Source organism: Hyperolius riggenbachi, chromosome 5 (assembly GCF_040937935.1).
Source record: "Hyperolius riggenbachi isolate aHypRig1 chromosome 5, aHypRig1.pri, whole genome shotgun sequence".
In the NCBI taxonomy this organism is placed as follows: Eukaryota; Metazoa; Chordata; class Amphibia; order Anura; family Hyperoliidae; genus Hyperolius; species Hyperolius riggenbachi.
Genome location: NC_090650.1, coordinates 58,342,065 through 58,358,138, shown reverse-complemented (window position 1 = coordinate 58,358,138; position 16,074 = coordinate 58,342,065). Strand labels below are relative to the sequence as shown.

Below are 16,074 nucleotides of genomic sequence, written 5' to 3'. Positions count from 1 at the left end.
GCTCCTGTATTGGTGAAGAAATTCCACATCAAGTTTCCGGGTAAACCTGTACCAGTAGGCATCCGGAGGATGCCCCTTGGGGGGGGGGGGGGCATTGTCACGGTCGGTTACCTGTCTAGGCGAGGCGGCTGGCACATACGGATGTCGGCAGGCGTCCGGGGCATGGCGTTGGATCTCCACTGGTGGGGGTCTGGCGTTGTGCGCTTGCGCGCGCTGCGTTGCGTGAACACTGCCGCCGCAAGGCGTTGGGGTGAGCGCTGCGCATGCGCGCGCGTGAGGGGGCGTCTGTTTGTGCATCTTCTGTGACGCGCGTGACGGCGCGCGCGCCTGTGTACGTGATGGCGTGCGCGCCTGTGCGCATGCGCACGCTGCGCATCACGCCGTTCGCGCCCAAACGGCCTATTTAAGCCTAGAGAGTGACACTCTCTGGTTGCTGTAGTATTGCAGCAGTGTGCGTGTGTTTCTCCCGTGAATTGACTAGTTCTGCCCGTGTCTCCTGAATGTTGATCCTGGCTCGTCTGACTACCCGGCTGGTTACCGACTTCTGCTATGTCCGAGTGCCTGATCCGTTGCTGACCTTTGCCCGCCTGAGAACCTGCTCCGTTGCCGAACCCTTGCTTGTCCGAGTACCCGATCTGTTGCCGACCTCTGCCTGCCCGAAGACTATCCTAGTACCTGCATCTGTGAACTTTGCTGTGGGTTTGTTGAGTCATTGCAGTACCCGACTCAACCGGCGGGAGCTTTGCGCTGCCTGTTGCTCTACATCTCTGGTTACGCAAGCGCTCCTGCCCCTGGCTAACTGGATACCCCTGTTTCAACCTCAGGGCATTCAGAGAGCAAGTCGCAAGGGTTGCTGTCCTCAGCATATCGGTCTCTGGCTAATCTGGTCCTTGACAGTCCAGCACTGTTCAGGTCCAGTATAGAGTTGAGCTGTTTCTACACTTCCTCTAACCTTTGTGTTGAACTCCACATACAGAGGAAGACTAGATGGTGCAATTAAACTACACAGAAGAATAATTAAAGGTCTATTATGTTGTCTGCCTGCCTTAATGTTTACTTTACATTTCTTATCTAATTACTCTCAATGTCCGGGTCCAAACAAGGCTTTCACAACTGGCTGGAACCTCTGCTGAGTACACCGAGATAATATGGTGGAGGGGGGCTGAGTACACTGGGAGATCAGGGGGAGGGAGGCAAGATTTATGGTTAGAACTGTGACACCTCTTACTTTTTCCTCTTGCTGTCTATGGACTGATGCTGCATCTCTTAATGTGGAATGTATTAACCTCTCACCCTTTCAAGTGACAGCAAGAGATACAATTATTTTATAACTCTGCTATGGATAATTCCATCAGGAGAAGGCGGCATCTCATCACTCTTTGCTTTTACTCCAGCCGTTTAATAAAATATTTATCTTTTTCCAAACGTGGGCTGGGTGGTTAAAGGGGTGACCTTTCACCCCGCCAGGCATAACTCTCAGCTTGTAGGGCAGGGGAGGCTTTTACCCAGCTGCGGGGCAGCAATGATTTCACAGGCTGGAGTAAATCTCATTTATACAACTAAAAGCATGCAATGTATCCCATTAATCTGATGTACAGCTACCGGTAACTCCCCTGTACGTTGCAGGGTCTTCTCCGCCACAGATGAACTCACAGATGAAACATGGATGTAGATATTATTGTGCTTCCTCCAGAATAATGCTCACATGCTCCCGTAACTCTCCATGTGTCCCTGCTGTGCTATAAACGTTACAGAATAAAGGAGACCACTTATGTTCATAAAATGATCGTATCATTATGAACCTGAAGCTATTACAGCTCTCAGGAATGTCACTTTTACTTAGCTGCTTTTAAAGGAGAACTCTAGGATGAGTTAAAATGAAAGCATCCTTAGTTATGTCAGTTCTTGCAATTCAATTCTGAATACCGTATATTTTTTCTTTTGTGGGATGCCACAAAATAAAAATATTAGTCTTCCCGCTCCTCTATCCATGTCCACGTTCCGTCCCCCGTTCCCCAATGAAGTTCTGCACCTTCAGGACTCCTCGACAGGCTTCCGAACTACTGACGTCCCTGAGTGCTTCCGGAAACAGCACAGTGCGAGCCCGGACTCACGTGTACGGATCAATTTGTTTTTTGGGAAATACTTAGAAACACCAGTACTTTTGAAGACTGGTGAAGGAGGGCTGAAGACATATTTGACCAAGCTGGTAGAAGAACGGTGGTTGGTGCTCTCTGGGTTTTGGACTCTCTGGATGACACCCCTATTTTCATGCTTGGTTTACTTATGTTCAACCGAAGATTGAAAGACAGACCAAATACGCCCCACAACCTAACAGCACTATTGCTACACACATCATAGCAATGAACAGGAAGCAGAGACGTGTTTGTGACAGCCAAGCCTCTTTACTAATGGCTATATCTGCCATATGCCTGCTCATATGGCCATGTTGTCCAGATCCTGTTTTAATATGTCACTATCCTGCTTAGTGTTGATAATTCTGCATAGTTTCATATCATCTGATATGGCAACACTACTCTATTTTATCCACTAGAGCATTATTTAATAAATTAAAAAGGTTTGGGCTTAGTAAGGACACTTGTGGGACGCCACGGCTAACAGTTTCCCAATTTGAATATGATCAGTTTACCAGTACTCTTTGCCTTCTGTTAATTTACCAGTTCTCTATTCACATACACACATTTTCTCCTGGTCCCTCTATCCTCAGCTTTTACAACAGGCTACAGTGGGGAACAGTGTAAAAATCCTGGTGTAAGACCAGGAAATCAGGCAGTCCGTGCCCAAATCTATAGAAATATTTACATAATGTGTGGAGGGATTCCATCAGATGGATCCCTCTCTAATCAGCTTATGATCTGAGAGGGATATGTCTGTTGGCCACATCGACCAGTATATGGCCAGCTTAATTTATTGCTGCTTTATAAATTGGCCTCTCTGAATCTGCCACTAAAACGCCTAATAACCATACAATCTTGATTGTACAGTCCGACCACTATTATGTAGTATGAGAGTTTATCTATACAACCTGTTCGGATTATTCTCAATTTGTTGGTGCTTATATTATAGAAAACAGGTAAGATTGTACAATTAAGATTGTATGGTTAGTGTCCAGCTTTCCCTTCCTGAGTGCTGTCAGACACTTCCTCTACAGATCTGGTGATATAGGACTGGTTCATAAATGGCAATGCAAAATGCAATTTAAATGTGAAACTGGATCCATATTCACAAATGTTACACTGGCAGAACATTTGCTTGTAACACAACATAGACCAGGCTTTTCAGTTTCAAATGTCACATATCCAGCGCTGTGTAATATGTTGGCGCTTTATAAATACAATAAATAAATAAATAAATAAATCCTTGGCCACATCCCAATAAAAGTGAATGAGCTACGCAAATGTACAGAATTCTTTCCACTTAAAGTGGATCCGAGATAAATTTTTACTCATTGCATAATTGTGTTCCTTTCATATAGTTCATTGGGCATTCCTAAAACCAAATATTTTTTTGTTTTAATACTCTAATTCCCTATTAACTAAATAAGCCTTGCCCACAGCTTCTCCAGACTCAGCCTTAGTAGCAAGGGCTTATGGGAGCTCAGTCTGGGCAGCAGAAGGAGGAGGTTACTAGCCAGAGAATTCAGAGGCAGAGGGGAGGAGGGAGGAGAAGAGGAGAGAAGTTTTTACAGGCTGAGGGCTGGAGATACAGATCAGCTTTGCCTGTGTGTAATATGACAAACAGAACATGGCCGCTCTCATTGTATCACAGGAATAAATAATCAAACGGTTGAATCGGTTTGCAGCTAGATTTGCTGTGTAAACTATCTAAACTTTAGATGAGATATATAGACAAGTTATTTGTTAGTTCGTTTTTCATCTCAGATCCGCTTTAAGATTGTGCCAAACTGGCCCTGCTGTTAACTATGGCTATAAAATCTGAATGCAGGATGATCAAATACATAAGAAAATTGCTCCAAAAAATAAAACAAAAATAAACGACTTTCTGTTCAAGAGCTTCACCTGGAATAAGAAACTGCCCTTGCCAAAAGTGTGAGGAGGAAGCCCTTCCCCTTTGCCCAGCCTACTGACGCGATGGAATCCGCTGTGTTGGAGACGTGGTTCATATATTACCAATAAGCAGATCATCTGTGCTTATTCAAAGCAGAACTCGTGGCTATGGCCATGTTTATGGGCCCAAATAGGGCAAGGTGGTGTCCGAATCCAAAATCTGGGAAGCCGCAAATAGGTGGGGAGGAATAGGATGCTTTTGTGAAAACAAGAAGTGAGAATGGGTTCACCTGAGCATGATGGTTATCAGGGAAGATAGAGGGAGCAAAGGGAGCTTGATTAGGAAAAAAATAGTTTCTTTTGGACCTGCATACAGGAATGTGCATGTACTACTATACTACACTGAAAACATCCTACAGGAGATGCAGCTCTACAGTGAGAACAGACTCTACCCTCCCCCCCATTGTCAAAAAGAAATAGGCTCAACATAAAAATAGTAATAAAAAGTATGTTTTGTAATGTTACATAAAGAGAGAAAGAGAGAGAACAAGATTCCTGAAACTTGGTTTAGACCCCAAAGTCCCAGATCTGTGAGATCTGGCTATGTGCATTATCACCATCTGAACAATCCAATTTTAAGTACATGGAGAGGTCGAAACCGTGGAAAAACATTATGGAGAACACAAAAATACATGACTCTTAAATGGTAGACCCGAAATTCCAGGAAAAGAATAGGGGAAAAAAAGGCTAAAGATTAAATTATTCACCATTTAAAGACATGAAATGCCAGGAGGAAGGCGAGAGCAAATGGAATGTATCCAATAAAAAACCATGATGTTCCCACATAAGAATGGTTTCAGCCTAATTAAAATAGCATTGCAAAGGTCAAAAGCTAACTCGGATTAATAAATCACAGGAACTCATAATTGCAGAAGGCACATTATTTTAATTGCTGAAAGAAAAGAAAAAAAACACGATTACTCAGAAGTCATTTTTCATATGCCGATCATCAGAAGGAAAAAAAAAATATGAGAGCTGTTTAAATACATAATTTATTGACTAATGGCCGCCACATCATTCTTTTCCATACAGCAAAATTTGAGGTGGAAGTTCAGGGTCAGGCAAGCTTCATGATGATGGGATGTGGAGATACTGGAGATAAACTCTACAGGAATGTCTTCTAACATGCAGATTTATTGGAATCTCTCCCTCAGCAGTTACAGGGTGTGTTTATCTTTCAATGACTTTGTTCAAGGCCATCTGTCAGCACTGTACAGCCAAAAACATGACCATGGTAAAAGCCCAGATCACAGGGGGGCCTTGCAGGGTGACTTTATGGCGCTATCTTCAGAGCTCACTCCAACCTGAATAATCATAATACGTTTTAAGAAGGCAAACGTGTGTTTTCATAGCACTTTAGTAAGGAGGCTTTTTGGTCTCTTTCAACCCCTAAAGACCCATACACACGGGGCACAACTGTCGCCACAAACACATGGCACACGCATGTTGCGGCGACAGGTCCCCCGTGTGTATGACACGCGTGCCACAAACTGTCGCCGGGAAGTGAAGTTGCCGTGCGATTGAAAAGTTCAATCTCCGGCAACTTCTGTCTCAGCAAATGTCGCTAGTCCGCCACGCGTGCTGCGTGTGTATGCGGACTAGCGACAGGAGACAAACGCAAGTAAACGGAGCATCCGGCCGGGGGATGCTCCCTACACAGACAGCATCCGCCGCGTCTCTGCCTTTCTGGCGAGACGTGTGGATAGCTGTCGCCGATAGGGAGCTCTCGCTCCCTGGTCTCTTGGCTGCATGCAACAGGGGACAGTTGTGCCCCCTGTGTATGTAGCTTTACACACTCCCAGGAGTTCTGGCACACCATGAGCTTGCTGGGCAATCTGTAACTAGAGCCATCAAAGAGAACCTGAGGCGGTGCGGCGGGGCGCAGATGGGACACACAGGCATGTCCCCTGCCTCATGACATGCCTTTGTGTCTCTCCACCGCCTCTCTCTGCACCCCCCACAGCCGTGGTATAACCCCCTCCCCCCCCCTGAAATTGGCGGCAATAATTATTTTTAATCTCTAGGGGAAAGTAGGACAGGAATTCCCTGCTCAAAACGCCATCTGGGGGCATTCCTGCAGGCTTTCCCCAGCTGGCATTGGGAAACTGTCTTTTCCTGGCTGCTCCCTCCTTCCAACGTCAGAGAGTAAGTTGGAAAATGAAAGTAAAAAGATTCACGCCACAAGGGCGGTGTAGATGGCGGCTACCTGATCTGTCTAGCCCCCTGGATCAGGTAGCATAGTTTTTTGTTAATTTTATGTCCCCACTTTGGACTCTCTTTAATGAAGAAAGTTCCATTAAGGAACGGGATAGGAACTGTAGGTTTGTTCTTAAGCTGAATCCATTCTTAAGTCAAAACTCTGCCATCTATGTCCCCTGTACCTCCTCTGTGCCCACCCTGTGCCCACACTGTGTCCTTGTGCACCACCTCTGCCTCCTCCTATCCTAATGATGATCATAATGTGCTAATTTTTCTTACACAAAAATATGCATAAAATTTTGCAATTCCTAACATACGTCATTAAGATTTTAAAACTGAACTGATTTCACGTAGTTCAAGCAAACTTCCAGAGGGTCCCAGATGATACAACAAAGAAAATGTCAATCACAAAGGACTGATAACATTTTTTGTTAAAAGTACAACGTAAGAAAACCACAAAATCACCACGAAAGTAAGAGTAATGTTAGTACTAGCATCTTAACACATGCACAACCCAAAGCAATTTGCTTGAGTGCCTTTAGGAGGGGTCAGGAATCATACAGTATGTTTTCTGCACAGGTTCCCTGCAAGTTAGTTACTTGTGCTGCAGGGTGAATAAGGAACAGAAGAGGAGAGACTGTGCTATTCGCAAATTAATAATACACTGCTATCCGAAAGGATTAAACATCTAAGGTCAGCACTGAGCATATGGCAATAAGATATGTTCGGCTAGCTTGTATGATCTGTCAAGTACATATGTACAGGTCCTACCATTCTCACGGTGTGTCCATGGAGCAAAAATCAATGCTAGCCCAGTTTTCACCACATGACTCCATAAAGAAGGACAGAAAGGCTTATGGAACGTCTAAACATGTAAACCCACTTTGTCTGGTGCTTTGTAGTGTAAGCCAGGGAACACCCTTGCAATTGCAAACTCTTGACTGGTTACCTATTGTTCCTGCAACTGCATTTTCCAAGTCCATTTTTTATTTTAATTACAATTTTTTGTTTGCATCAAATTAGAATAGAGTTAGAAACACAAGTGGAGTTAAGTGAGGGTTTTCCCATGTTTTAATGCATAGAAATATCCGAAACAGAAAGTAGGTGAATGCAAACAAAAATCTTGAATTATGTGCGGTCCATTAACTTAAAATTACATGCATGGATGTACGAGTTTATCGGTGTGCAGTAAATGTGTGCGATTGTGACTAGCGTCTTCCCCTGCATCAAGCAGACATGCAGAACGCATCCAATCATTTTGCATGGATCGGCTGCACTACAAGCACTTCACATTTTTACAGACAGCAAAATGTACTGGCAGTTATCAGATGAACGTCCCATCTCCACATGCACAATAGGGAGTTGCCACTCCCACCTCAGTGCCATCCCATGGCCATATAAGGCAGTCTTCACAGTTAAACATGGAGAGTGGCAATTAGGGAAAACACCTGAGTAACACAACTGGTTAAAACATGTTTGAAAAGAAAGAAAACTTAAATAATACAGAGGTGGTTTGATACACTTTTTTTTTCTTTGGGAAAATGGGAGTTTAACTATGCTGTTCAGCTTTTTCATAAAAGTTAATTTTATTCATATTACACTACAGCAGTACCAAATTGTATTGGAACTATTTGAATATGCACAAGGATATTGCTTCAGAAGCAGCACTGACATTTTATTAGGGCAGAATACATTAGTCCCTCAAAGCTAGTTGCTAGCAAGTACAAGCACTTACACCACAGGTGGCGGCATCACTAGTGATGGGAGTAAAGCTGTTCTGCTGCCAAGAAGGTCTCTGTGTGTATCTCACCTAGTGACTGAGCACCACTGTTCTCATGCTTAGCAAGAAAGCCGATTGTAATAACTGAGGCAGGAGATCCCAGGCTAGCAAGTAGAAAATACTAAAGCAATCCTGTGACTTTATGGGAGGAAAAAAGTCCAATACTCCTCTCCGTAGAGGGAAGCCTTTGTATTCTCCAACTTTTCACGTCTTCCTCCACTTCACCAGCGATGATCAATGTAATTACGTTTTGTAAATTCAATTGATTTTGTATAATCCTTCGTAGTTTTCACGTAATTTCATGCCGAATTTAGCAGTGAATAGCAAAGCCCTCATACATGCTATCAACACAAAAATTGCTACATATGTTAAAGCGGAATATAACCCTGCATTTCAACTTTGCTCTAAAACATTATTTACAGTATATTATATGCAACCAGCATTTTTTTTTTTACTAGACCAGCATTGGAAGGGTTACACAGAGTTTTAAAGTTCCTGGAGATTTCTGCAGACGCATCCGAAGCTCAGATACATTTATGTAAACAAAATGTAACTATCTAAGTGTTGAATGTTACACACTTTGGCTGTCCTCCAGCTAACATCCAACACTTAGATACATTTATGTAAACAAAATGTATCTATTTCAGCTTCGGATGTGTCTGCAAAAATCTCCAGGAACTTTGAAACTCTGTGTAACCCTTCCAATGCTGGTCTAGTAAAAAAAAAAAAAATGCTGGTTGCATATAATATACTGTAAATAATGTTTTAGAGCAAAGTTGAAATGCAGGGTTATATTCCGCTTTAAGGAGAATATTGGGTACAAGTAAAAAAAAGAAAAAACATTTTCAAAAAGACCTTGTAGTTTGAGAAAATCGATTTTAAAAATGCTTAGAAAAAATGGTTTTTAAACTCAGAAAAAGGACAGTTTAAAAATAATTTTTCTTTGCATTTTTAAAATCAATTCTCAAACTACAAGGTCTTTTTGAAAAATAGTTTTTTTGACTTGTACCCACTATTCTCCTTAACATACAGTATTTAGCAATTTTAGTGGCAATAGCATGATTGGGTGCTTCGCTATTAACTGCTAAATGCGGCACAAATTTACACAAAAGTGTGAAAATTATGCGAAATTATGAAATATGACTATTACATAAATGATTTATGATTTTCTTTAACATTTCACATTACGATGAATAATTGCGAATTTCAATGCGGAATTTGGCATAGGCCCACCACTGCACTTCACAAATGCTGTGTAGGAGCCTCTGAAAGTTGAAGGTCGCACACCTGTACATGATTGAACGCAGGTGCATGACGGCTCGCGCCTGTCCAGTAGTAAGGAGCCGCATATGCTAGGCAGAGAAAGACGAGCCCGAGTGGGGCTCTGTGCTACCACGCAGGCGTGAGCAGCTTGCCGAGGGGGCTGGAACAGCGAGGTGGAGGGGACAGAGGAAGCCTCTGGATGTCCCCTATAGGTCTCAGCAACACACAATAATAAAGACAATTTTACTTAAAGGTTTACTTCCCACAATACAGATATTTTACAAAATCAATAGCAATGCTGCACTAAACATTCATAAAATAGGCAGATTTTAATTTTACGTAAGCCATACATTTGAATATGCAAATACGCCAAATAGATCTGATAACTACTGACAAATTAACAGTTTGACTTGATTGGATTCTAGTGAATTAGCCTAAACACCCTCAGCATTGAATATATTTCTAGTTCTCCCCATGTTTGTGTGGATTTCCTCTAAGCACTTGGATTTCCTCCTACATCTTAAAGACATACCAGTAGGTTAACTGGCTTCCCCTCCAAATGGTTTACAAATCATTATAGAGATATAAGTGGTTGTTTAATGGGCCCAATTTCAGGCAGAATCCGTTACTCCGAATGAATCTGTCGGTAGGGATGATCAACGAGATGCAAATTATTCTGACTGGATGCAAGAGTATGCAAATTTCATATGCAAATGTATGTATATGCATCTTGAAAATGAGATGCAAATATTTCCAAGTTCATGCAGTGTTACGTACATTTTTATGCAAGTATATGCAGCTTGAAAAAGGACCAATTAAGTCCCACCAAGGTTTAAACTGATTGGTCCATTTTCAAGCTGCATATATTTGCAATACAAGTCACATAACCATTCATAAATTAGGAAATATTTGCATCTCATTGACATCCACTATTTGAAAATACACCAATCAAATCCCAGCAAAGTAGAGTATGATCAGTCTATCTTCGAACTGCATACATTTGCATAATATCACATTGATTCTGATTAGGCATCTCTTTAAACATCCCGATTCCCTCAGTATTCTGCAGACATGAGAGGATAGAATTCGGTGTACTAACATTTGTGCAAAACTGAGCTATAGCTGGAGTTGACCTTTAAGTGACATAAGAGGCCTAAAAAGTTTATTCAAAAAGGAAAAAAAAAACTTAAACACAAAAACAATGTCAAGGTGTATATTTCTAAAGCTGATGAAGTCAGGTCAATATGTCCTATGGCACGGCAAGCAAGGCAGTTCAGTAATGAGCACACTTTGCAGTGAGAGGAGAGGCATGCTGGCCCTGTAAAGGTCATGCTGACATGCAATCAGAACAGAACGCCGCTTCTATCTTAATCTGCTTTGACCCGGGTTTCCATAGCAACAGCACTGTCTCTTACCTGCATTGTGGTCAGCCATTGCACTGATCTTAGCTTCGTCAGCTACTGTTAAAAAGGTAAATGTAAGAAGGTTAGCCCAGTTAGTGCCCACATTCCACATGCAACAAACATTAAAAGATGAGAAGTATCAATACATGCAAGGAGCCAATCATCCCCCTCTCTCCCATCCCAAGAGACATAATGCAATATAAACACTCCATGCAGCCTCCCCTGGATGCAAACCACAGACAGGCACTCGTGTTATTACAGGTTAGCATCACCCACTTGCACAGAATTAAAACGGTTAATTATGCACATTATTTTGTTCATGCCAAAAACAAGCAAATCCCCTGAAAGGTGCATAAGCAGGAGGATAATGATTGCTTGTAGCACATCCCATTGTCATTAATGGCTGCTGTATTAATAATGGTATTAGGCAACAAGCACAATGGTGGTCATGGCAATGCACAAGGCAGATGAGGAATACGGCTGAGTTCACAAATTCCTCTTCAGCTCAATATTCTGGATGGTCTCTGGGTAATAATATCCATGTGAAGTGTCGCCACACATTAGAACTGAGAGCTGGCAATGGCGGAAGGGGATGTGACATAACTTTGCCTGTAGCCAGTGCAGAGCGCAGAGGAACAACAGCTACTCACTGTTCTATCAGGAGAGAGCGGACTCTTTTACTGGAGAATGCTTATTGGACGTTAGAGAATCACTGAATTATACAGGATTGTTTAGCACCAAAATAGTCAAAAAACAAAATCAACTCCATTTCTTAAAGGACAACTAATACAGAAAAAAAAAGTTAAAATTAAAAAAAAAAAAACAAGTCCCATACATGAAAGGTAAGTGTATGCCTGCCTAGAGTGGTCTCATCTCCTTGTTCGTATTGCCCAGTAAATCCCGCTTTTAAATATCAGGCAAGGCTGAAAGTCTGTCCATTTACGTTAACCAGAGTGATGCAGTTGTAGGTCATTGCTCAGTCCCTCCCCACCCATATTTCCCTTGCTTTAATAGGTTCACCAAAATCTAGTCACTTCAGGAAACTGGGGTGAGGTCAAATGCTTATCTACATAGTTATTCAAGTTAAGGGACAGTTAAAGAGAAACTCCGACTAAAAATTGAACTTTATCCCAATCAGTAGCTGATACCCCCTTTTACATGAGAAATCTATTCCTTTTCACAAACAGACCATCAGGGGGCGCTGTATGACTGATATTGTGGTGAAACCTCTCCCACAGGAAAAGTACGTACTTCTTTTGGGCAGTTTCCTATCTGAACCTTGTTGCATTGTGGGAAATAGCTGTTACAGCTGTTTCCAACTGCCAAAAACCATGCAGCAGCTACATCACCTGCCAACACTAAAATGTTCACTGGAGTTCCTCTTTAAAGCTGGCCACTAACGGGCCAATTACTAGCGAAAAATCGTTAGAGCGATCAGAAATTCTGATCGGATTGGTTGTAAATAACCTCCATTGATGGACACAATTGATTATGAACGAGTAATTTGGATTTTCTTGTTGGTTGTGATAGATAGGAAGCAAAGATTGAATCGATGTTGTAGTGAACGATGTATTACAATATTTCACTTCCGATCAGAATTTCTGATCGTTCGACCGATTTTTCGGTAGAAATTGGGTCATTAGTGGCCACCTTAAGACATAAAACAGATTTTTTTTAAAAGAACAATTAAAGTGAGAGGGATTTGGAGGCTGCCATATTTATCTCTTTTTAAAGTGGACCTGAACTCAGAACTTCCTCTCTGCTCTAAAAAAAAAAACACATAACAGCATAATAACCTTTAAAAGAAATACATTTCCTTGTTACAACCGATACAAATCCTGCAATAAATTTAAACAGTATGTGAATACTACTTCCTGCTTTCATGGAAGCAGATATATTGTTAACACCCTCTGTTTACAAATTAGCTGTTCTGCCTTGGCAGAGGAGATTCCTGAGCTGATACAGCTGAAGGAACAAATTAAAGTGGTGATTAGTCACAGATGAGGAGGAATTACAAAGGCTAACCTTGCTAAATACAAACAGGGTGCATTTCTCTGTTTTCCTTCTGTCCTGTAAAAGAGTTCAGCTCCACTTTTAAACAATACTAGTTGTCTGGCATCCTACTGATCTTCCAGGCATCAGTTGTGTCTGAATCACACACCTCAATCAAGCTTGTAACTAATGCAGTCAGACTTCAGTCAAACATCTGATCTGCATGCTTGTTCAGGGTCAATGATTAAAAGTATTAGCGGTAGATGACCTGCAGGACAGCCAGGCAATGTGCATAGTTTAAAAGGAAATAAATACGGCAGCCTCCACATCCCCCTCACTTCAGTTATCCTTTAAATGTATCTATTTATGACTCTACTGAAATGCTAACGTGTGGGGTGTTGAAGGGTTAACATGCAGTCGCTACAACAGAAGCGTTAAAGTTCTGATTACAATTTCCCGGGGTTATTGTATTTGGGAAGTGAGCGGTATTCTAAGAAATAATTGTTCACGCCCAGCATAACTGCATCCAACCACACTATTGATTGGCCTCCTAGTGCAGCTAAAAATCTACATTGTGAGCCATTTAATCTTCTTATCCTGGTGAAATAATACCTAGCTCTCTGCGAGCTGGCAAAGTCACATTGCTTTTCTAAGTACTCTGGCAGAGGCAGTCAATTAAACTAATAGCTGGCAAGATTAAATCTAAAAGTAAACACATTGTTTCAGTAGTAATGTGCAGAACACTGAGAGATAGACCGCTGCCTGCCTATTTTTCACCTAATATTGTGAAATATGCTGCCTGATCTGCTGCTGCCTAATGCCTGCGTTCTGTCCATGTAACACTAAAACGTTTCATCGTGGAAGAGATATTACTCAACAAAACACGCTACAAGCCGCACAGCTACCGCAGGAATTACACATCTCTCGAGCTGTACGGGTTGGATTCTGTTTTCTGTGAGGGGCTGTTTGGTGCTCTTGATTCCACACCAGACTAAAGGTGGCCACACACGATACAATAAAATGATCCAATTTTACAGTAATTCGATAAAAACGATCGTATCTCCCGAAAAAAATCGAAAGCTTTTTTTTCATTCGACTGAAAAATCCGATCGGATTTCCCGTTTTCTTCGATTTTAATCGATCCGGAATGCCAGATATTTTTCTTCAATCTTTCTAAAGATTGTATGGTGTGTGTTGGATTGTCAATTTATTAATATACACACCCTAGCAATTTTGTTAGAGTTTCCAATCATTTTTATCATAATTGGGGGAAAAATTGAACATATGTGTGTGGTACATTGGTCATATTTTTGAAATGTTACAATCAGTTAGAAAAATTGATTGCAATTCTTAAATTGAACAGATATTTAAAAAAATTGTATGGTGTATGGCCACCTTAAGGCCCCTTTCACACTTGTGCAGGGATGTCAAACCGGTGCTTCGAGGGCCAAGGTCCTCACACATTTTTGACACAGCTCAAATGAATTGATGGGACTGAATCAGGAAAGGTGTGGTCCATGAGGTAGAACACTCTCAGTTCATCCTAAACACTGGCATGGATCTGGCCCTCCAGGCCTGGAGTTCCACACATGTGCACTAGGGCAGTGATCTGCAGACTTGGCTCCCCAGCTGTTAAGGAACTACAAGTCCCACAATGCATTGCAGGAGTCTGACAGCCAGAGTCATGATTCATAAAGGCAAGTGCCTTGGGGGACTTGTAGTTCCCTAACAGCTGGAGAGCCAAGTTTTCAGATCACTGCACTAGGGTGCATTCATTGCGTTGTGTCACCTTATTTTACCAGTGTACCGCTAAAGCAATGAAAGCCTATGGGACATTACATACCTGCCATGATGCGACGGAAGCGTCTGACGCAAAAACAACAGCCTGTTACCGTTCGATATTCGCGGCGACGTGCAGCGACCAGAAGTCATGGAAGTCAATGGCGATGCACATGCTTCACAATTTTTTGTGGCGCGCATGCGCAGAAGTGTGTATATTTTTCGATACACTTACGTGCAATTCTTATTTTGGCCACAGGAAGTGATCGCTAGAGAGCCTTACTTATTGCTTGGCTTGCAGGCAGAAGGGAGATTACCGCGCATTGCCACGGTAATCTCCAAAGCCTATTTTTAACGTTACGGTGTGATGTGATCATCTAATTGCACCGCATCTATAATGCTGGTTTCTTGTGTGAAACTGGCCTGATACGGAGGCTCAAGGGTAGAAAACGTTAAATGATTTTAGTCACCAAAACTGCCTCGCCTGATGCCCAATACTAAAGACTACAATTACCTGAACCATTTTTCAATGTCTAATATTGAGCTGGGCCACAGAAGTCTAGCATCAACCTAACCTATAGTGGAGTCCGGAACCTTGGAGAAAGTTAGTGTGCCTCAAAACAGCCGGAGCTCACCGATGCATCCATGGATGGCTAATTCTGATTTAAGGACCACTTTTGCAAAAAAATTAACAATGTAAAATACATACATATAAAATGCACTATATAGGACATTTTTCCTATGTTGCTGTCACTTACAGTAGTTAGTAAAAAGCTGACAGATTTTAGACTAGTCAACTCCTCATGGGAGACTCCGTATTACCTTTATTCTTAACAAAAGCACTTCCTGGAAAGGATATAAGCAAAGAAAGCAGTCAGCTTTACTACGGTACTCATTTACACACTATTTTAGCAGTTGGAGTTAACAGTTGCTGTTCAAGAAGTGCTTGTTAATACAGAACATAGACTCTACCATGAGGAGTTGCACTAATCCAAAAACTGACAGATCTGTCAGATTTTCACTACCTAAGTAACAGCGACATTGGAAAGCGGAAGAAATTACCATTTATATGTTCCGCTTTACAATTTATTGCAATAGATCCTTTAAAGAACCCTGCAACTATTGTCATGTGGGGTGAACACTTTTTTTTGATGCAGGCCGACATTCTCATGACGAATATCCCCTTCATAAAGCCTTCATCTAACTTACACCTTTCAGAATATCTGACACTATCCAAAGTGTTTCAAAAAACCCTAATAATATATTACCTCTCTCACAATTTCCTAAACTAACAACCATTTTACAAAGCGTAACACTAACCTAACCCTTCCACACTGTCTGCCTCTAACCTCTTTCATGATTCCTGCTACTATTTATTGGTTGAACTTTATGGACGTAGGTCTATTTTCAACCCAAATAACGACGTAATCTAAATAAACTATACTCATGCCTGATGAAAACATGACTAAACCTTTACCAAGTTAAAGTGGACCTGAACTCTTCCACAGAACTTAAGAGAAAATGTACCCTGTGTGTATTTAAAGAGTTTATCCCGTTTAATTCCCCCTAA

At 41.8% G+C, this 16,074-nt stretch overlaps 1 protein-coding gene across 27 annotated transcripts in view; it reads right to left on the bottom strand.

Annotated features, from left to right (window-relative positions):
• Window positions 1-16,074, bottom strand: part of PARD3 (par-3 family cell polarity regulator) — a 771,876-nt gene that overhangs the window by 290,998 nt on the left and 464,804 nt on the right. For 21 of the 27 annotated variants that reach the window (XM_068235737.1, XM_068235760.1, XM_068235761.1 and 18 more), the window contains one exon: window positions 10,746-10,790. The exons of 5 other annotated variants lie outside the window; for them this stretch is intronic. In XM_068235737.1, coding sequence (XP_068091838.1) covers window positions 10,746-10,790 — 45 coding nt within the window. The remainder of the gene's footprint in view (window positions 1-10,745; window positions 10,791-16,074) is intronic. One more of the 27 variants, XM_068235740.1, reaches the window with a different exon arrangement.